Source organism: Denticeps clupeoides, chromosome 13, assembly GCF_900700375.1.
Source record: "Denticeps clupeoides chromosome 13, fDenClu1.1, whole genome shotgun sequence".
NCBI classification, from domain to species: domain Eukaryota; kingdom Metazoa; phylum Chordata; class Actinopteri; order Clupeiformes; family Denticipitidae; genus Denticeps; species Denticeps clupeoides.
This window is the reverse complement of record NC_041719.1, coordinates 12,227,209-12,248,166: the sequence shown is the minus strand read 5'-3', so window position 1 is coordinate 12,248,166 and position 20,958 is coordinate 12,227,209. Positions and strand designations below refer to the sequence as shown.

The 20,958-nt window shown below is 42.6% G+C and overlaps 3 protein-coding genes across 3 annotated transcripts; 2 read left to right on the top strand and 1 right to left on the bottom strand.

The window, feature by feature from the left end:
• Positions 1–6,813: 6,813 nt before the first annotated feature.
• Positions 6,814–12,956, top strand: cers4a (ceramide synthase 4a). The gene is made up of 11 exons (XM_029001431.1): positions 6,814–7,072; positions 7,773–7,940; positions 9,282–9,399; positions 9,920–10,038; positions 10,119–10,176; positions 10,263–10,313; positions 10,797–10,889; positions 11,198–11,326; positions 11,733–11,839; positions 11,936–12,092; positions 12,183–12,956. The coding sequence occupies exons 1-11, from the start codon at positions 7,065–7,067 to the stop codon at positions 12,360–12,362; spliced, it is 1,188 nt and encodes a 395-aa protein (XP_028857264.1). The 5' UTR covers positions 6,814–7,064; the 3' UTR covers positions 12,363–12,956.
• A 147-nt stretch (positions 12,957–13,103) lies between these two features.
• On the bottom strand, positions 13,104–15,707 carry LOC114802475 (kelch-like protein 24). Its single transcript, XM_029001428.1, has 3 exons — positions 14,730–15,707; positions 14,233–14,644; positions 13,104–13,612 (listed from the first exon to the last, which is right to left on the bottom strand). Exons 1-3 carry the CDS (start codon positions 15,685–15,687, stop codon positions 13,309–13,311), a joined length of 1,674 nt encoding a protein of 557 aa, XP_028857261.1. The 5' UTR covers positions 15,688–15,707; the 3' UTR covers positions 13,104–13,308.
• Positions 15,708–16,821: 1,114 nt separating this feature from the next.
• lsm7 (LSM7 homolog, U6 small nuclear RNA and mRNA degradation associated) lies at positions 16,822–18,510 on the top strand. The gene is made up of 4 exons (XM_029001444.1): positions 16,822–16,877; positions 17,143–17,233; positions 17,328–17,399; positions 18,024–18,510. Exons 1-4 carry the CDS (start codon positions 16,872–16,874, stop codon positions 18,164–18,166), a joined length of 312 nt encoding a protein of 103 aa, XP_028857277.1. The 5' UTR covers positions 16,822–16,871; the 3' UTR covers positions 18,167–18,510.
• Positions 18,511–20,958: the final 2,448 nt, after the last annotated feature.

Below are 20,958 nucleotides of genomic sequence, written 5' to 3'. Positions count from 1 at the left end.
TGGGTAAATGTAAATGTAAATGAAAACACAGAAACGGAATATAATGAGAGTGAATAAACAGCTATTTTGATACCATAATGTCTGCAAAAATATTATAATAAAGAGTTCAAATTCACAATATTTATTGGAAAAGTTGCAGTAGAACTATTTATAATATAAAGAGCAATGAAAACCTTATATATATATATATAACATTGTAGGGCAATACATTACTTTGTATTGGTTAGTATAACAACTTTGCCATCAAATACAATGAGTCAATTCTGTCATTTCACAACTAAACTACACAACTAAAATATATTACCAATACAACTCTAACAGCTTCACTTTAATAACATGTAAAATCCATTGGAAAATGGACTGCTCGCCAAGGTTTATGGGATAAAAGCATATGACACATTTCATTGTGTGCGCTGTGTGCTGTGCTGTAGTGTTTCACCATGACAATCACTTCACTTTCACTTGTATAATAATAGTATTATTATATCGTATAGTATATACGATAGCCAATTTTAAAGCGAAATCTACTCAGGTGCTTCTTATCAGAACAACTTACCTGTATGCAGCAGGTATCAAAGGCAAGGAAAAGTAATCTTCTGAAATAATATCAAACATTTATTAGTTGTTCATTGATTTGGACAAAATACATAGTCAGGGCTAAATACCTTACAAATTCCAATAATTGTTTTCAATTATTGCAATTATCATATTGTAATGTATAGTTGTTTATAGTACATATGAATTAATGTATTCAGAGAATACGTTACTGCAGCACTGCAGCACTGTAGCATGCAGCATGAAATGTGCCCTCTGCTTGTAACCATCACCCTTGGTGAGCAGTGGGCAGCCATGACAGGCGCCCGGGGAGCAGTGTGTGGGGATTATTTGTTTATTTTGGGTGGATTTGTCAGCTACTTTGTTCATATTAGCATCAACATGAATACAATATCAGCATGGGCATTGATTTTTACTGAATCCGTGTTTGAGTATGTGAAGCCGATTTCAGCAGATGTAGTCTAAAACTAGAATCTTGTTAACTTCTTTTCAGTTAAAAATAAATATTCTATTTGGTTAAAAATGTGTTTACTGATAATTTGTGATGTCCAGTGCACCAATCTTAGCTGAGGCACAAAACAATAGCCCCAAAAAAAAAATTTGGCCGGCTACTGAGCAGTCACTATGAGTCGAAATGAATGTGCCAGGATGTGTGAAAATCTTAATGACATCAGTTTAATTAGCCAAACGTAATTAGACAACAGTGACTGAGCGAAACCCAACGCTTTCACGCCAAGTATTCAATCGCACTCGCTGACGCACACCCCCTCCTGTGTGGTCAAAGTCACCGAGCTGTTTAAAGTGGTCAGTTCGGGGGCTGAGGGCTTCAGGCCAGCTGTGTTTACACGTGTCCTGGCTGTGGGGCAGGAAGTGCATCATCACCGAGTGGAACCGACACTGACAAGCCTTCATCTACTAGGCAAGGTAACTTTATAGAAAGTAAACAATTGTGATCATCATCATTGTGTAAAAATGTACGTAATGCACTGGGTTTGACATTCGTGTAGGACGCAAAGCCCCTTGGTCAGGGACTCCAGGTGGCCTCGTGGTCCAGGTGGTGCGTTCACACACAAACTCCAAGCGCCTGTTTGCCGTGCATTAACAAGTGTGATCCTGTCAGCCTCTTCTGCACTGGGTTGTCACCTCTCAGGAACTCCCACATGGCTGCTTTGAAGTGTCTGCTGGGATGAATTGGGGAAGGGGGGGGTGAGAGAGAACAGGCAGGAGGGCTCGATGGGCAGAGTCTACCCAGCTGTCTGCTCCTCAAGCCCACCGACCGAGTGAGAACCGGACCCGCGCGAGTCGGGGTTTGACCAGGGACTGTACTTTCACGTGTGCAAATGGTCAACTGAGAATGGTCACATAGAGTGAAAAAAATGATGCAAACTTGATGTGTGTGGTCCCTCTGGGATATGCGTGTGCGTCTTGAAGCATCTGTTGCTTGTTGAGGCTCTGCGTTTTGATGACTCTCAAACGACGGTGGCTCACATCACACGCAGCAGTCATTACGCGTGTGTGTGCCAGTTGGGTCCCTGCTTGAGTGATGGCCATTTTCCACCAGCTCGTCTGGGAGAGACTCCTTTACACGAATGTATGTGTTGACACGGAGCCTCTGGTCATCTATCAGCACGTCAGCGTGCCTTGTGGTTTAATGATGGTTTACACCCTGACTGCACTGCTGCCATGGAGGAATGCAACTGCCACAACTTCATCAAAGTCTTATTTTGCATTTTTTTTTTTTTTTATTTGCAATTGGATTTTTAAGTTTAGATTAATGTTACTGTGCCTGATTTATACCAAAACCTTGCTTAATGACTGGTGAAGTGCAGAGGTGTCCTAGTGAGGTAAGGAAGTGGACTCTTAAGCAGAGGTTTGAGGGTTCAAGCCCACACTGCTCACCAAGGGTGACGGGCTAAATGCAGAGGACACATTTTGTTGTGTGCACCATGCACTGTGCTTGCTATGTATCACAACGACAAAAACAATCCATTTGACTTTTTTTTTACTTTCACCGTGTAATGATGCAGATGTTTTGCAAGAACACTTGCATCATAATGCACATCTAAATGCCCAATGCCTATAGATTTGGTATTTTCTACACAATGTAATCATATTGTCAAGGTTAGCTAGGCTAGACATCCAAATGAAGGCACAGTACAATATTTAAGCTCAGTGTGTGTTATTCCAACTGTAAACAATCAAAATCGTAATTTACAACATGGTAGGTCATGTAGGTAAAGCCCTTATAGTGCCCATAATTTAATAAAAGTATGTGGATAAGATTAAAAATTGGCAGAGTGGTGACAAAAGAAGCTCACAACCACAACACTTTCACATTTATTGCAGAGCAGCATTGGTTTTTGATCTGTGAGTCGGCAATATGCTCATTACCAACATGTGTTTCCACTCATCCTAGGGTTTCTTTTCCTGGTTGTTGCCTGGTTACAGGAAATTAGTAAAATATGATACAGTGGGAAGAGGATTGATAGCCTTCAACAATCTTAACTAACACGATGACGTCAGTGAATGGCTGGCAAATCTGTCAGCTGTTTGAATTTCTTTTTCATGTTTTGTGACTTTTTCATGTTTAAATTACTGATCTTAGATCTGTGGAAAGTAAAGAAGGTGAGTCAGCAACACCACACACACGCAAACGACCCCCCTTCAAAGCCTTTCTCCCATACAGATTCAGATTATTTCACTAATAACACCGTAACAAGAATTTGTGTAACACATTGTTCATTGTGACAAGACCAGGTCTGATTCCAGATGATTCACACTGATGCACACAAATTCCACCAGTCATTATCTGTGTCTTCCTGTTACCTCACTGGCTTCATCTGCGTTCCAAATGTGATCCCAGCATGTAGGCAAGACAATCCCATCATTTCTATGTTGAGGTAAGGTATTCTTGATAATTAAGCCTATTGTATCATACAATTACGTATTATGTGTCCGCTTTCTTTCCTGTTTGGCCACCACTCCCCCTGATATGGGGTATTTGCAGTGTAATTAAATTTTTTTACCATCAACCAGCAATATTGAGGTCACTTGGGATTTCATTTCTGCACTAAACTTCACTGAGGAAACTCTGATGGTCAGAAAGCTCAACTCATTTGCTTCTTCAAGCACAACTGTCACCATAGAAAGGGACCTCTCCCTTTATATGGCAGTCTATGGCAGACTGTCTAAAAGTCAGGACCTTTTCTATTGAATCCAGGTTTGTTTATACATATAAATCAGAAAAAAAAACTCAATTGTCATTTTTCAAAGTTTGTGTTTTGATTGTCAATTACATGTAATATCTCTGTTGTCTTTTGGTTTGGTCTTAATATAGTCTACATTGTTTAAGATGACATCACTGTGGGTGTTGTGTGTATTATCCAGATCACCGTATTCACACTGAGAATAGATAGATTAGATTAGATTCGATTTCAATTTGATATGAAAACTCCCTTCCTTATTTTATGACTGCCAGGCTTTCTCTGTTCTGCTGCCCCCCCTGTTGGAAGACGTCTGACAGTGCACCTAAGACTTTAATCACTGAGCGGCTTTTTCAGTAATCCCAGAACAATATTTACAGTGAGTAGTGATGTTATCATTGCTGGTGACTATGCCGGGCTTTTTGGAATGAGCACTATTTTCTTTTTGAGCTTGGAGTCTGTGAACATGCACTTGAGGTCCAGCAGTGCGAGCCAAAAACAACAGGATGAAGAACAGAGGGTGGAGGGGGGTAGTAGAGACAGCACCAGTTAAAATATAATAGATTTTCTCTTCTGTTTTTGTTCTCTGTAGGTAAGACATTTCACCAAAAATGCTAAAACTGCCTATTGTGTGGCCTTGCAGTGAGCAGGCCAGGCCCAAACTGCTGTGGGCTCCCCAGGGATTTGTAGTAAAGAAGTGACCTTGGGCCTCTTGAGTCATTTACCCTTCAGCTTGGACTGAGCTGGGCACAAGAAGATCTTGGTTTTAAAGCTCAGGGAACGTCCCGTGGGAAAGCGCTGTGTTTCCTGGCGGACCCCCACCACAAAACACGTCTGCTCATTGGCCAGGTCTGCAACAGTTTGGTTTCCTGAGCACATTCCCCACCTCCCTGCCTGTGTTATTGCTGGAAGAGGTACTAGGCATGGAGACTGGAGATCTTCTGGTAAACCTGAGAGAGAGCCAAGCTGGCTGTGATATAGGTCAGTGTTATACATCAACTTTCCTTATGATCTCATGCCCTCCTCACAGCTTTCATCGTCCACAGTGTGAAGCCATGAAGTCAAAGAACTCCTACTCCTTATTCTTATTCTTGGAAAAGTACTCCAATAAAAAATACATTAACGTTAAATCTACTTTTAACGGTTTTTTTAATTGTGTTTCCATTATTGTATGCTTCAGGCATAAGAACTAGAATCTTCTAGAGCGTTCTTGGATTAAAGTTGAGTCTGGAGAATGGCTTCTGCTTCTTTTTTTTCCATTCTTGCCCATTGTTTAGCCCATAATCCAGAATGGATGGTTGAATAATTGTTCCATTCATAGTGCTACTTTATAATTGAGCCTTTTTGTCCTTCTTTGGCAGCACACAAAGGCCAATCCTGTGTGTCCACAGGAGCAAAGCAGATCAAGTGAATAAAGTTTCCCATTCACTTCTGTGGAGCCAGATGGCAGACCGGTGAGGAGGAATTTCAAAGCACGAATTTCAAATATCGAAATTTAATGCAAATCAACAGTGACATCCCCAGGTAGCAGCCAATCGGAAGGTGATCTGGCCCGGAACATGAGTCAAATTAGCTCTGCACTGGCCTGACATACATTATAACCGAATTACAGAAACAAATACGGCGTGATCATTATGCAAACACATTTAAAGCCAAATAAGGCACGTGCTGATTCACTAGATCTATCCTAGCACAGTTGTCTGCAAGGTGGACAGTAAGAGCATCAGCCATCAGACGACACCTTAGACGCCCTGTGGAGTGTAGAGGTTAGACCTGATATCAGTTCTGATTTTCATATTCATTTACATTCATTTGCCAGTGCTCACCATCCCAACCAGCATTTCTCACTGGGAGCCGAGCTTGTGGGTCAGATACCGTGTCTGACGCCATGAAAATCTTGCGAATGTCCTAAACGATAAATGTCCTAAACAATGCCTTAACTCAGATATGGATAATAAGATGCTGAAATTGTACGAAATAAGCAGACAGTAATGACTGACATTTCACACTAATAGTTTGTGGGTTGTACCCTGTAGACAAGACTGCATTGAAGACTATATTGAATTGCAAATATTTGTGGTTTTAATGTGCACAACGACTTTTGGTAAATCAGCTGGTTTGTCATATGAAAATTATTTTTTTTGGCTTTGAGAGAAAGTTCACATCCATGCCTTCTGAGAATCTCATTACACACTTCCAACTGTGCAGCAAAAATATCCCGCTTGTTGAGTTGCATTCCACCACCAGGCTAATTAGCTCAATGTTTATCTGATGAGGGTGGTAGTAGCCTAGTGGGTAACACACTCGCCTATGAACCAGAAGACCCGGGTTCGAATCCCACTTACTACCATTGTGTCCCTGAGCAAGACACTTAACCCTAAGTTGCTCCAGGGAGACTGTCCCTGTAACTACTGATTGTAAGTCGCTCTGGATAAGGGCATCTGATAAATGCTGTAAATGTAAATGTAAATGATGAAGAACAGATCGTGACAGATGATGAGAACATCACCTAATATGTCAGAGGTCAGTCTGTGGTGCAGCATTTCAATGCAATTTACATACATCAAATCTACAGCACGTCTTAATCTATATAGTAGTGTGGAAATGGGTTGATAGGCTCATCATGCAACATATCTTCTGACTGTCACAGTAAGAAATGTCTGGATGCCAAGATAACAGATCGGAAATTTAAATTCTTCACCTATTTGTTTACGGAGATGAAAATGAATTCTCCCACCAAGGTCAGAGATTTTCATGAAGTGCAGTCGAGTGGGGACAACATGATCCAGCCATGAGGAAAGTGTCACACGAGGGACTTCCCACACACAAACTGCACAGATTACACACAGACATGACTGGTTTGGCAACTTTGCTCAGTGATTATTTAAAAAAAAATTTCTTTAAAAAGTCCTTCACTTCATTTTACTGTCTATATGTGTACATGGTTGTTTTAAGTATTTTAAGTTTTATGTTGTAATTCGCGTCAGTAATGTGCATGGCTTTATTTTGGACATTGACGCATAATGTAATTCCTGCAAATGTCCAGCAGATGGAGCTTTAAAGCGTCGCGAGTGAACACGGGCGCCTTGCAGAATAGTGAAGCCTAGTGTAAATCGAATCGTGCTTTATTGTGAATTTAAAGAAGCGTTTGAAACGCCTCGAACTGGCCCTGAGAGGTCGCCACGACACGTGTCGTTTGACTGAAACGCCATCAGTTTGCATCGTCGTCTGGCGGTGTAGGGGCTGGGCCCGATTTGAACGGGGACAGCGCCTCCTCGTTTCTTTTTTGCCTCCCATCATTTCAGGATGGACAGGTACGTTCGGCCGTGCGTCCCTCATCCAGCCGCAAATTAATATAGAAATATTTTGCAGTAATTCGCGCTTCTGCTTCTGTGTGAAAGGGACGATCTCGTGGTTCTCGGCCACCGGAGCGGCTCTTATGTAAATGCTGGCGCGCCGCGATCCGGTGGATGATGCGTGAAAATGCGTTTTTGTGGAACGACTGCAGGGATGCGCGGCATGTGGATCGCTGTGGCGTTCGGGACAGGAACGTGATCTCCCTGTTCTCTTCGAATCGAACATTCATTGATGTTCATGTCGACATACGTGTCAAGTATTAAACGATTTTATTGCACTCGGCGCTGTAGAGATTAACGCGGCCAGTAACGTTCACACGTTGACGCAGTTTAGATGCCTCAGCGAGATATTTTGAACAACCGTATACTTGCCACACAATTATTATCTATACAATGCCATTGAAAATACGGTTTTCGGCTTAATCGAATCGCTTGGTTTGCTTATCGTCCTGCTTTGGTCGCGTAGATCGGACAGCAACACACGTGCCCATCGCCCAAAGTGACTTGATCGGTTATTAATCGGTTATTAATCGGTTATTAATGCGGCACGCGGGCTCACACGGTCCCCCGAAACTGCGGTTGCTAAGTGACAAATGTCGACCTCCCCTCCTCTCGCGAGAAGTGGCGAGTGAACGCAACGCGACGTTTCTTTCCGCAGGATGGAGGCCGCGCTGGACCGGTGGCTGTGGCAGCAGGAGTACTGGCTGCCCCCGGGCGTCACCTGGGCGGACGTGGAGCGGGGCGCGGGGTACCCGCTGCCCCGGGACCTGCTGTGCACCCTGCCGCTGGCGCTGGGCTTCATCGCCCTGCGTTACGTCTTTGAAAGGTCGTTCATTACATATGTTTCAGATCTCAACAACCAAAGCATTTTACTGAAGATTTGTCATTTTATTCTTGTTTTGTCCAATTGAAGAAGGACAAAAGGAAAAGTAACACAGATGTTTGGACACTCCGATACAATTGAGGGGTGCTGATACATTTGCCGTATTTGTGTGCTGATCTGATCAGATCCAGACGTCCAAGCTGTATAAATCCTCAGAGCTGGAAAGAAGAGCCACTCTAACAGAGTCAGATGCCCAAATAATACGCTTCGGGCTCTTTTCATTACAAATGCAACTCTGTTTCCTGAACTGTTCGCAGTAACAGTTTTTAAAGCAGGACTGCTTAAGTAGTGGACTTAGAATAAATGCACCCTTACATATTATTTCTGGTTTACTTCGGGTTAACCATCTTTGGGATGGCAGCTGTTTTGAAAGCATCACTCATCTAGGTCTTGCTCACATCTATAGAATATTATATTATATTATATACATATATATTATAACATACAATGGTATACGGCCATCCAGTTTAGATTCAAGTTTCAAGGCATTCTTCCATATGTACAGTAGATATGAGCATTCCTCTGGTAGTAGCCTAGTGGGTAACACACTCACCTATGAACCGGAAGACCCAGGTTCAAATCCCACTTACTACCATTGTGTCCCTGAGCAAGACACTTAACCCTAAATTGCTCCAGGGGGGGACTGTCCCTGTAACTACTGATTGTAAGTCGCTCTGGGCGTCTGATAAATGCTGTAAATGTAAATGTGCAATTCTTGATTTGCTGTTGTCACGATGCTGAACGTTTAAATACAGAAAATGAGCTTAATGTATGGTTTAGTTGCTTAAATTACGTTTACCTCTCCAGCGCGACCCTGACACTCAGCCTTGGCCTAGAAAGAAAGAGTAACTTTCATTGGTGTCAGTGATATGATGTCACCGGGTATCAGATGGGTGTCTGGGTATTGTTCCCTGGTTATATGATAGTTCTAGCTGATGCGACAGAATGTTGGCGGCAGGCGCAAGGCGTGGTCTGAGAGGAGCGCCTCTTTGCGTTGGAGCGCCTCTGGCCGGTGTCAGCGGCTGTTTCCTGTGTAGTTTCTGTATCCTGAGCTGACCTTTTCCTGCGGTCTTGATGTTCTTCTCCGCTCACTCCAGGTTGACCCCCGCTCAACTGCTACATGCATCCTCGAGTTGTAAATGGCAGAAACCTCCTGACGGTATATGTTTTTATGCTCTGGTTGGCCGGCCTAGTCTCCTGATGTACCTGAGTGTCCAAATTTCACGTATGGAAGCAAAAGAGTTGTCAAGTTGATTAAATATGAAACCAGTTGTTGTTCTGCAGGTTTGTAGCTCGTCCCCTCAGCAAGCATCTTGGTGTGCGTGATCGAGTATGGGTCCAACCTACTCCAGTCCCAAAGTTGGAGGCTCTGTATCTGCAGAGGAAGCAGCTGCCTTCACAGGTCAGTCCCCCACTGCTCAGCTGATGGGGTGACCAGTTGAAATACGCGGAGGAACGCAAGGGGATTCTTTGCTTTTTATGATTGGTATGTTTACATGGATAGATATAGCTACACTTGAATTTAATTAAGCCAGTTAATCGGTTATTAAGTCCTGTGAAAACTGTGTTTCTGAGTAGTTTCACGCATTGAGGAAACATGAATGCCTGACTGTTGTTTGAAGGCTTTTCTGTTTTTTCCTACATCATTTGCAAGCCACAATTTTCCATAAACCTTTTTATGTATTTCCTTCAGAGCTATATATTTAGTACATTTGAATTGTCCACATTAATTATTAGAATGAATTGAAATCCAGATATTGGATTGGATATCCAGGATTGTCACGTCTGACAGGCAAACCTCAGTTTGCTAAGAGTACGTTTCCACAAGCCCACAGATTTCTTCCTACCTTCACATGTCGGGGTGATGGAGATTGCCCTTGACCTTTGGAGAGTTCTAATGGCCTCCTGTGGTGTGTGTACAGACTGAGATGGTCGTCCTGGAGAAGCAGTGTGGTCTGACTCACCGGCAGATCGAGACCTGGTTCCGCCACAGACGCAACCAGGATCGTCCAAGTACTACAAAGAAGTTTTGTGAAGCCTCGTAAGTGTGTCCTAGAGAACATATTGTGTGTTTTTTTCCAAACATTATGAATAACTAGCATTTTTGTTCACTCTGTGTAGCTGGAGGTTTGTTTTCTACCTCGTTGCGTTTTTGGGTGGCCTTGCCTCACTGATTGGTGTGAGTATTCATGCTCACAGATGTCCTCTTCACTGTAACTCTATATACTGGATCCACTTTCTAATTCGCTTTTTGTTGTCTTGTAGAAACCCTGGTTTTGGGACCACAGGGAATGCTGGCAAGGGTACCCCCAACAAGTGAGTTACACAAACGTTACACCTGACTTAGGTCTTAAATAAAACCCCACAATACCTTGCATTAGCTCAAATAAACTGAAACCCAGAGCATTCCGTTCTACAGGGAAATGATTTGTGTCCTTACAGGCATGTGCACGTGTGTGTGTGTGTGTGTGTGTGTGTTTGCCTCAAAGATGAAAAACAGGCTTTATTTCCACTGTCTGGACACCTCTCTTGTTTTTATATATCAGTTCCAGGGTTTATAATGAAATGGTTTCTGAATTAAATGTAAATTAATTTATTTATTTATGAAAACAAATTGTTTGTGAATTGTGCCTCATGTCCCAGCAAAAGTTACACTTTTGGCATTCAAGGCATGTATTTATTAAGGGGACAGGTAAGGGGACAGCATGTCACCCAGGTGGGGCGGGGGGTGAAGTAAGTCTTGTACACGGACTGCACTGTCACACACCGATGAGCCCTGGAATGTCTTTGTCTCCACAGTCTGTCTCTGAAGCACAATACTGCTACTATATCGCAGAGCTGGCTTTCTACTGGTCGCTCCTGCTCTGCGTCTCCGTGGATGTCAAGCGGAAAGTAAGGATTGGTAATCACTGCTTGATCATGATTATTGATAATTCCTCATCGTGCGTCTTGCTGTGGTGAACATGCTACACTTTGTACAACTGGATTTCTGTTATTCAACCTAAAGCCTGGTATTGTGTGCATATAACCTCCAGATGATTATGATTATATATTTTTTTTTCTGTGTAGCCCTAGTGGATTTGTTATATTAGCATTTTAATAAAAAAAAAAACAAGAATGCCTTATCTTTTTACGTCAATCAATTTTGCCTCAAGGTAATTTTGCGGCTTCTCTCTGTTCCTTTTGTCCCTGGCACCTAGGATTTTAAAGAACAGATAGTTCACCACATAGCCACCATTTTTCTCATTGGCTTCTCGTACTGTGCCAACTATGTGCGGGTTGGGACTTTAGTGATGCTGGTTCACGATTCGTCAGACTTCCTGTTGGAGGTAAGCCAATCCCTGGCAGACGTACAGAAGGAATATAGTTTTTTATTCCAACAAACAATAATTGTGAATGTTAAGAGCTAGACGAGGAAACCTCATCACTGTGCAAAATTATGTTTCTCACACTGTTTTCACATACGGGGTAGTGTGACACTGACGTTATCAAATGATAATGTTAGCCTGAGGGTTGCTGAAATATGCAAGAGCTTGCGCTCATTTTGATGGTGCTGCCTTCTTCACCCTGGTTACACCTTTCAAGGCTAAGAGATGTAGGTGTAACCGAGAACCTAACTCAGACCGTAGACTGTGGTCAAAAACTAAAATCACAAATCATTTCATGTTTCTTCACCGTTGAAGTCATATCATCGAGTAATGATGATTAACGAATATGATCATTTTGTATTTACAGTCTGCCAAGATGTTCAATTATGCTGGATGGAGAAAGACTTGTGATGCTCTGTTTGTCCTGTTTGCTCTTGCCTTCCTGGTCACCCGTCTTGTTCTGTTTCCCAGCAGGTGAATTTATCTTCATCCAACACAGAAATAGAAATACTTCTAAAATTCTAAAATCATTCAGTGTTCACCTTTTCCACTCCATCTCGTTTTTTTCAGAATTGTTCACACGACAGTCATTGTGTCCATGGAATTCTTCAAGCCATTTTTTGGATACTATTTCTTCAATGCCCTCCTGCTGGTTTTACAAGCACTGCACGTCTTCTGGGCCTGGCTGATTCTGCGCATGGTCTACAAGTTCATCTTCCTGGGCAAGGTTAGCACAGGCCGCCACGCAGGCAGTGCCGGTATCCCACATTACATTTTTTTTGTGGCATGTCAACAAACGTTTACGTTTCTTTTTAAGGTGGAGCGGGACGAACGTAGTGATGAAGAAAGTGAGACAGAGGAAGAGGAGGAGTGCAGCTGGGAGCAGAGGAAAGATGCACTGAACTCCAAACTGGCCTCACTGGCCAACAACTGCGTCCTGAACAACTTAACCCACCAAAGACAAAATATAAACAGCTGGATGCTGAAGACCAGATAGTACTTTTATTTAAAATCGCCAATGTTGTAGTCGTGTTGTTTTTTTCTTGTTTATAGTATGACGACTGACCTAATGGTCTGTTTATTGATTCAAGTTACTTTACTGATCTGCTGGGCAGCAATACTCGAAGTAATTGATTACCATAACAGTCTTATTATAAATCACTTTAATCTGTGACACAGTCAGAATATTACTGATCAACCATCATTTGACTACTTAGCAAGGCCACTCAGGCACCAACTGTTCATAACTGTTCGTTATTATAGATATTATTTACACAGGGCAATATTCAACATATTGTAGGTCATTGCTTTCCTTACTGAAAATATTTACTGAACAGTTATGGATTTACACATTATAAATGTACATTATGGTGCAAACCTGCATGCAATGCCAACAAATTCCATATTTTCATTAAAAAAGAAAAAAATCTATAAACAGTTCTACTTATGTAATGTTATGTTTGCGTGCTGAAATGTAGTTTTCCTCTGATTTTAGTCAAATCAGTGGGTGATCTATTTTGATACAAACTCTGCATTGAAATATGAAAGTCACTCCAGTCTTTTTTTCCACAAGAGGTTATTCCTCCCCCTAGTGATGACTGCAAATATCGTTCAAGTTTTCCAGAGATCTGATCCTCGGAACGTTAACACACAACACAAGGTTCGGGAGATACAGATACTTCAAAAGGATGTTTCATATTCATAAAAGTATGTGAAATTACTGACCTTGACCGTTTTTTATTTGCATAAATAACAAACCAATAATTATTTGTTTAATATCAGATCACCATAGTTACAGAAATTAATATTTAAGCACAATATTATCCAAAAAAATATCCACAACACTTCATGTTTTGTTGTTAAACGGAAAAAACTCAAATTTTAACCAACGGTAAATACACATCAAGGTGTAGCACAGAATAATCTAGAATCTCACTTCATCATTAGATTGTCATTCGGATTGTGACACAGCCATGTATTGGGACAGGGCATGGAATTGCATCGTCAACTTCCATACATGTGTCAATATATGGGTCGAACAGCAACATGTTTGGAATCGCCTTGTTGATCTTTCGCTCGCTTAACAAGTAAATCTGTCCATTAACAGTGGCACACCCTGTGAAGAATTTTCTTGCCAGACACTCCTCCTCCAGCAGTGTCCACTCATCGGTCTCTATGTCCAGCCGCAGTGCTTGACCTCCCAGGAGATACAGAGCACCGTTCAGCTCTGTTGCAAGGAGATCGTATCTGTGAGAATAAATTTAGAGTAGATTAGATGCCATACCGGCGTTGGCAGAGATGATTTGTACTCTCCAAATTATAATGACAGTGCAGTCTTAAAGTGGATATGAATAAATGGTTTTCATTCACAACATGCGGTGATTTACCTACCAACTTTACGAGTCAACGTCACAGAAAGCTATGCATCTCAAAGCAGGCATCCATGTGTGTAGTTTGGAAATTACAAATTATTAAAATTATAAATTATCTTTTTCATTTTAAATGGGGAATTATTTCACATGGAAGGCAAATCCAATGTAATTTTACTGAAAAACTTTCCTTCCACAGAAATATCATAAAATAAGTAACTTACAGTCTTGTCACATATATTGTGTATACTTAGTAAAGAGTAGAAATGGTTGTAGGGTAAGACACTCGCCTGTAAACCAGAATATCAGGTTCAAACCCCAAACATTGTGTCCCTGAGCAAGAGACCTGAGCTGTTTTAGTCTTACTAAAGCAACTACATACAATTACAAGTATAGTAGTAAGTAGTTCTGGATTAGGGCATCTGCTAAATGCCAGAAATGTAAATGTAGAAATGCATGTTCAGGGTTCAAAAAGTCAGATGACACACTTGTACATACCGTGGGACTGGAGAATATGAAACAACATCCCATTGGTTCCTCTCCACTTGATAACGCTGAATCCCACCATACACTTCCCCGTTCTCATCTAATCCACAGGCCACATAGATGCAGGAACCTATGCTGACAGCAGCGGCCCTCTCCACTGCCCGCACCATGGGACTGACGTCTTCCCAATCATCTGCTCCAAGCAAAAGCATCTCCACGTCAGTCACAAGTCCCTCATCCATGCTGCCTCCCAGGACAAACAGCTTGCTCCCTACTCCAGCAGAGCAGTGGCTGTGCCTTGACTTCAGAAGTGAGGGTCCTGCCGCCCAGCGTTCGTTTCCGCACTGGAATATTTGCACCCAGTCCACACTGTACCACACCACCTCGTCACGAAAATAGCCCCCCGTAACCACCACATTGTCCCCTGCAAAGGAGAATGCTATTAGATTCATGCAAACGAAAGGTTAATACAGATAAGGTGAACTGGCAGAGCGCAGCAGATCATTTACCTGCGGCTGCCACAGAATACTGCGTGAGACATTTCTTCCGGAGCGGTGCGCAGCACTGCCACCTTCCACTACGTGGGTGGAACTGAAACAGTGACTGCTGCTCCAGATCATGCGGCCCCCCCAGCACGAAGAGTGTCTCCCTCACGCAAGACCGAGGCATGGACCTGCCTGCACCCCAGCTAGCAGGAAAGCAATCGTTGAGTTTGCATATGAGCCGAGCACGTGGGTCAGAACCTTTCAGTCTGGTTAGAAGTTCTGTAATGTACGTCAGAGTTAAGGACTCTGGTCGTACCAGGCCAATTAATTCCAGGAAGTCATCTTCACGGCTGGGATCGAAGGTTGCCCAGTGCAAGGTCACTTCGAACACCAGATCCTCGTTGGGTACAAAGAGGTTATCACTCGCCAGAAGATCTGCCACAGTCTCCTTGGAAAGATACATAAAGTCTTCTTCAGAGGCTAATGCTGGCAGATGTGTCAGGGCCACCGCCCGGGCTGCTGTGTACAGCTGCAGACAGCCCAGCTGCCAGGCATAGGCCATCATGCCTAAACAGTTGCTCAGGTGCAGCTCCCTTTCCAGAAACTTGCAGCACAGGAGTCTGGCTTTTTCAAGCTGGAGGAAATCCGCAGTCTCCAGAATGCCTAAAACATTTTGTCTGTTCAGAGGCAGCCTGGAAGTCTTGGTGTGCTCCATCAGTATGCGAAAGTTCTCCAGGCTCACTGCTTTAATCTCGATGTTTCTCTTTTTGCTCTCTTTGCCGCCGCCATAGAAGAGAGCATGGAAGTATGGACTGAGACGTGCCAGCCTCTGTCGGTTCACGAAGAAGGCTTCTGTCTCCACGTGAAGTACTGTGTCGGGTACCACATCGTCTTCTGCTAGTTTCTCATCGTTGCTGTGTGTCTCAGAGAAGACTTCTGTACAAAGGCTGCACCTCCCTTCCATGTTCTCTCTGTTAGTCATAGCAGGTCCACATACGCTCTGGCTTTAGCTCAGCAGGGGTATTTATAACTGTGGTGCCACATGGCAGCAACGGGGGTCAGTGTGGCTTTGAAAACAAGTACTGTATAAATAGCCCTGTGGTCCTCCTAGTGCAGTTTCAGTGCAGTTTCTAGAAAATTGTTTATGGAGCAATTCTTCCATACTTCCATAGCACATTATTTTATCATATACAGGCCAAAGGTTGGACACATCTGGGTGCAGGCCAAAGGTTTGGACACATCTTCTCATTCAATGTGTCATGACCATTTACATTGGTAGATTTTCACTGAAGGCATCAAAATTATGAATGAACACATGTGGAGTTATGTACTTAACAAAAAGTGGAGACTTGGCCTCCACAGTCACCGGACCTGAACCCAATCCAGATGGTTTGTGGTGAGCTGGACTGCAGAGTGAAGGCAAAGGGGCCAACAAGTGCTAAACACCTCTGGGAACTCCTTCAAGACTGTTGGAAAAGTATTTCAGGTGACGACCTCTTGAAGCTCATCGAGAGAATGCCAAGAGTGTGCAAAGCAGTAACCAGAGCAAAGGGCGGCTATTTTGAAGAAACTAGAATATAAAACATATTTCACCTTTTTTTTTTTGTTAAGTACATAACTCCTCATTCATAGTTTTGATGCCTTCAGTGAGAATCTACCAATGTAAATGGTCATGAAAATAAAGAAAACACATTGAATAAGGTGTGTCCAAACGTTTGGCCTGTACTGTATAAATACTATTCACTCATCCCATGCTATAAATGTAAAAATGTAATGAAAAATGTATTATTATCCTTTTGCTCATATTTGCACATTCTGTTTTGCTCATGTTGCTACTTTTCAGAGTGCTTGCACACAAGGTTGTCTCGTTTCACTGTATATACTAGGTAGAAATGACAATAACACCCGACTGATTGATTATGCTGATTTTTATGCAGATATTTAACCAAACAGTCAAATATCAGTTAAATAAAAATTTTATTAAAAACTAAACAAATGTTCTCATGTTTAGGTCAGATTTACGCCTATTTATGTTACGCGCGTAGAACCGACGCATCGTGACCTCTTCCTGAACCCGCCCACCTCACACACCATCTGACGCCACGATTGGCGGTTTGATGAGGTCAAAGTTGAACCCGTCGGGAGGCGGTCCTTAAGAATTTGAACATGGCGGTGAGTTGCACGTTCGGACTTTTGTTGAATGAGAGAATGGAGCGAATGGGATTAAAACGGCACGTCGTTGTCACACATGGACAATCTGACGCCGTATAAACCCTAAACCGTAACGTGCGAGTCGTTAATCGTCGGCCTGCGTGTCAGCACGGCTCAGTATTACATTCATTTCACGTTGCTATTAGCTAATGTGGCTAATCGTTGTGTGAAACCGGGAAAAGGGCCTGAATCCACGCAATTCCATAAATGTCTGTATCCCCTACAGGACAAAGAGAAGAAGAAGAAGGAGAGTATATTCGACTTATCGAAATACATCGATAAGCCCATCCGAGTGAAATTTCAAGGCGGCCGAGAAGGTACTTTTAACTGTTAATGAGCATGTGATCTGCTCTGCCTGTTCTGGTTTGACTTTACTCTTAATCATGCCCCCCCTTTTTTTATGTAATCCAGCGAGTGGAGTTTTGAAAGGTTTTGATCCTCTGCTGAATCTGGTGTTGGATGGCACGATTGAATACATGCGCGGTAAGACTCTTTCCCAAGGTGTCTAAAGCTGGTGGTGTCCACGGGTGTAGTGTTGAGAGTGTAGATGCCTGAGGGCTGGGACAGTGGTGGCCTAGTGGGTAAGGAAGCGCCCCCCGTAGTCAGAAGGTTGCCGCTTTGGTAACCTCAATCCAACGAGGTGCCACTGAGAAGTCCCCACACACTGCTCCCCGGGTGCCTGTCATGGCTGCCCACTGCTCACCAAGGCTGATGGTTAAAAGCAGAGGACACATTTCGTTGTCACCGTATGATGTGATGCAGTATTTCACAATGAAAATAAATTCACTTTTTCCAGCTGTCAGTCATTCTTTTGAGCTCCTCCCATTTTTAACCTTGTTTATATAAACAGAGTTCAAGTTCAGTCAGAAATACTTACTTACACGCCAACAAAGGGCTGAGTGGGGGTTGTATTCACCTCTCCAATATACAGCTAATTAGCAAGTGGCTCTTTGTTTCTGTAAAAGAAATACCTGACACAAGCGACCACTCCCCTTGCGTTCTCATGTATAGCTCCCATGAAAACCGCTCCCTAAGCATTACTAAATTAGATGATATTACATTTATATATGGCATCAGAGGTTGCATCCACATTTTTTTTTTGTACAGACCCTGATGATCAGTACAAGCTGACGGAGGATACCCGGCAACTTGGCCTGGTGGTTTGTCGGGGCACTTCGGTCGTGCTCATCTGTCCCCAGGATGGCATGGAAGCCATACCAAACCCTTTCATCCAGCAGCAGGAGGGGTAGCGAGCAGATTGAACGACTGTTTGCTCTTACTCTTGTACATTGTTCTGTTTTCCTATAAACCTCTTTGAGTTTTGTTTTCATGTAAACCCACTTTTTCCACTTTGGCTCTAGGTAAAGCTGAACCTGTTCTTTCAGGCCTTTATTTCCTACATAAACAATCACTTTGTGTTTGTTTCTAGACTCTTCATTTAAACAATGGGGTATTTTAGTTTCAGCCTTTGTGTGATTAAATGGGGTTTAAAACTGTTTTTGTTCTCCTTTTACACAATATTTGGACATTGTGAAATGTCTGCACTTTTCTGTAATGATTGTTTTAATTGATTAAATGTGACTTTAATAAGCTGCCCACTTTGAGTGTTTATTTATATTTACAGCATTTATCAGACGCCCTTATCCAGACCAACTTACATCAGTAGTTACAGGGACAGTCCCACTGGAGCAATTTAGGATTAAGTGTCTTGCTCAGGGACACAGTGGTAGTAAGTGGGATTTGAACCTGGGTCTTCTGGTTCATATGTAAGTGTGTTACTCACTTGGCTACTACCACCCACAGTATTTACTTACATAATGTATATGTCCTTTGATATCTGAAAGTGTCCGTTGGTATCTGGCTCTAAGGCTTTGTTGGAACAATCTGGGACATTACTGGATTACATTTTTTTTTTTTTTTTTTTTCATAATTGACTTGCTTGAAATCCAGACAGTCTGCCAGGGAATATGGGTTGGAGGCTTCAATCAATGCTCAAAGTAATACCTGCGTGATACCCGCTGGTATTCATTTCCCTGTAACTGTCTCAATGTGTGTCCTTCCTCATGCCATCCTTATTACATCATCTAGCCAACACATCCTGGCATGTGCCACCGTAGCAGGATAGTCAGTATTGTGCACCTCACCAGTCAGTAGCTGATCCTTGATATTGTAGTTCCACTTCTCATCGCTTGGTGGTGGAAATTAGATAATTATTTTTTTTTATTTGTCTAGGATGACATGTTTTACACAATTCTTCGAATTCTATTAAATTTACTTAATCAGCCTGTTATTATAGTTATCTGACACCAAAATAAGCTTTTTGCTTATGCAATCCTGTATTAAGATATCACGACAAAGTCCGTTTAGAATTCCCTCCTGCATTGTCCTCTGATTGCTGCTGATGGGAGAGTAGAAGCCATTCTAAAAAGGCAGTGGAGCTAAATAGACAAGCGGGCTGGAGATTGGGATCTAATTCACTGCCTGTGTTAAGAGCGTGAGACCGGCCATTCATCAGTTCCCGAGCAGCCACAAAGGCACTTTTGTGACTGAATAGAAAAAGAATGGCTCCAAGAGCATAACTTTCTTCAAAACCTTTGATGTTAACGTTGGACAAGGCCAATGGATTCTTTATCAAAAGGTTATAAACGTTTTTTTCAGATGTACTAAATCTTTAGAATCAGTTCACTAAAAGATTCATTCACCGAATCACCGGATCTTTCCGTGAGGAGCCGCGACTCCGACTTGCCGAACCGAGGGCAGTGTGTTATGTCTGCGTTCCTTTATCAAACACATTTGTAAAAATTTAACTTGTTTAAAAATAATGATATTTTAAGTGTGCTGTCCTATGGTATGATATTTAACAACTCAGTGAGTGATTCCACACAGTACATTCAGTAAAGATGATATTATTAGTCCCACAAGTGGGTAATTCACATGGCAGAAAGCGGACAGTACAAGATATATAAAAAGAAAAATATCTTTTGTGGATGCCTGTATATGTAGAAAATTAGTAAGTGTACACATGAACAGAGTGGGTTATATATACAGTACAGGTCAAACGTTTGGACACACCTTCTCATTCAATGTGTTTTCTTTATTTTCATGACCATTTACGTTGGTAGATTCTCACTGAAGGCATCAAAACTATGAATGAACACATGTGGAGTTATGTACTTAACAAAATGTGGAGACCTGACCTCCACAGTCACCGGACCTGAACCCAGTCGAGATGGTTTGGGGTGAGCTGGACTGCAGAGTGAAGTCAAAGAGGCCAACAAGTGCTAAACACCTCTGGGAACTCCTTCAAGACTGTTGGAAAAGCATTTCAGGTGACGACCTCTTGAAGCTCATCGAGAGAATGCCAAGAGTGTGTAAAGCAGTAATCAGAGCAAAGAAACTAGAATATAAAACGTGTTTTCACTTATCTCACCTTTTTGTTAAGTACATAACTCCACATTCTTAGTTTTGATGCCTTCAGTGAGAATCAACCAACGTAAATGGTCATGAAAATAAAGAAAACACATTGAATGAGAAGATGTGTCCAAACTTTTGGCCTGTACTGTGTGTGTATACACACACACACACACACATATTGCACATAAGAAGATGGAGATGGTGCACTGGATGTGTGTGTATGTGTGGTCAGCTGTTGTAAAGCCTGACAGTTGTTGGCAGGAAAGACCTTCTAAATCTCTCAGTCTGTCCCTGAAGGAGCTGCTGAGTGCTGTCAGGGTCTCCTGCATGGGGTGGGAGATGTTGTCCAGCAGGGATGACAGCTTAGCCCCCATTCCACTGGGTCCAGAGGGCATCCTAGAACAGAGCCGGCCCTCCGGATCAGCCTGTCCAGTCCCTTCCTGTCAACACTGGAAGGAGTCCCACTGAACATTTTCCATTCCCTCGCGAATTGTCACAATGAGAGTCAAACTGCGGGTTTTCATACACGACATGTTACATGCTGGGTCTTATGTACCTGAGTACAGCACCTCCAAGGTACACTTGAACACAACACACCCCGACCATCCGAATGTTCACCGCTGTTGAC

What these genes read in the sequence shown, in the direction of transcription:
- cers4a (XM_029001431.1), top strand. An exon ending in GCCTTGCCTCACTGATTGGT is followed by an intron (nt 10,177 to 10,262) that starts GTGAGTATTCAT and finishes GTTGTCTTGTAG; the next exon opens with AAACCCTGGTTTTGGGACCA. An exon ending in GGCAAGGGTACCCCCAACAA is followed by an intron (nt 10,314 to 10,796) that starts GTGAGTTACACA and finishes TTGTCTCCACAG; the next exon opens with TCTGTCTCTGAAGCACAATA.
- LOC114802475 (XM_029001428.1), bottom strand. Translation starts at nt 15,687, where the DNA reads ATGACTAACAGAGAGAACATGGAAGGGAGGTGCAGCCTTTGTACAGAA. An exon ending in GTATTCTGTGGCAGCCGCAG is followed by an intron (nt 14,645 to 14,729) that starts GTAAATGATCTG and finishes TCTCCTTTGCAG; the next exon opens with GGGACAATGTGGTGGTTACG. An exon ending in TCATATTCTCCAGTCCCACG is followed by an intron (nt 13,613 to 14,232) that starts GTATGTACAAGT and finishes TTATTCTCACAG; the next exon opens with ATACGATCTCCTTGCAACAG.
- lsm7 (XM_029001444.1), top strand. An exon ending in ATTTCAAGGCGGCCGAGAAG is followed by an intron (nt 17,234 to 17,327) that starts GTACTTTTAACT and finishes TATGTAATCCAG; the next exon opens with CGAGTGGAGTTTTGAAAGGT. An exon ending in CACGATTGAATACATGCGCG is followed by an intron (nt 17,400 to 18,023) that starts GTAAGACTCTTT and finishes TTTTTTGTACAG; the next exon opens with ACCCTGATGATCAGTACAAG.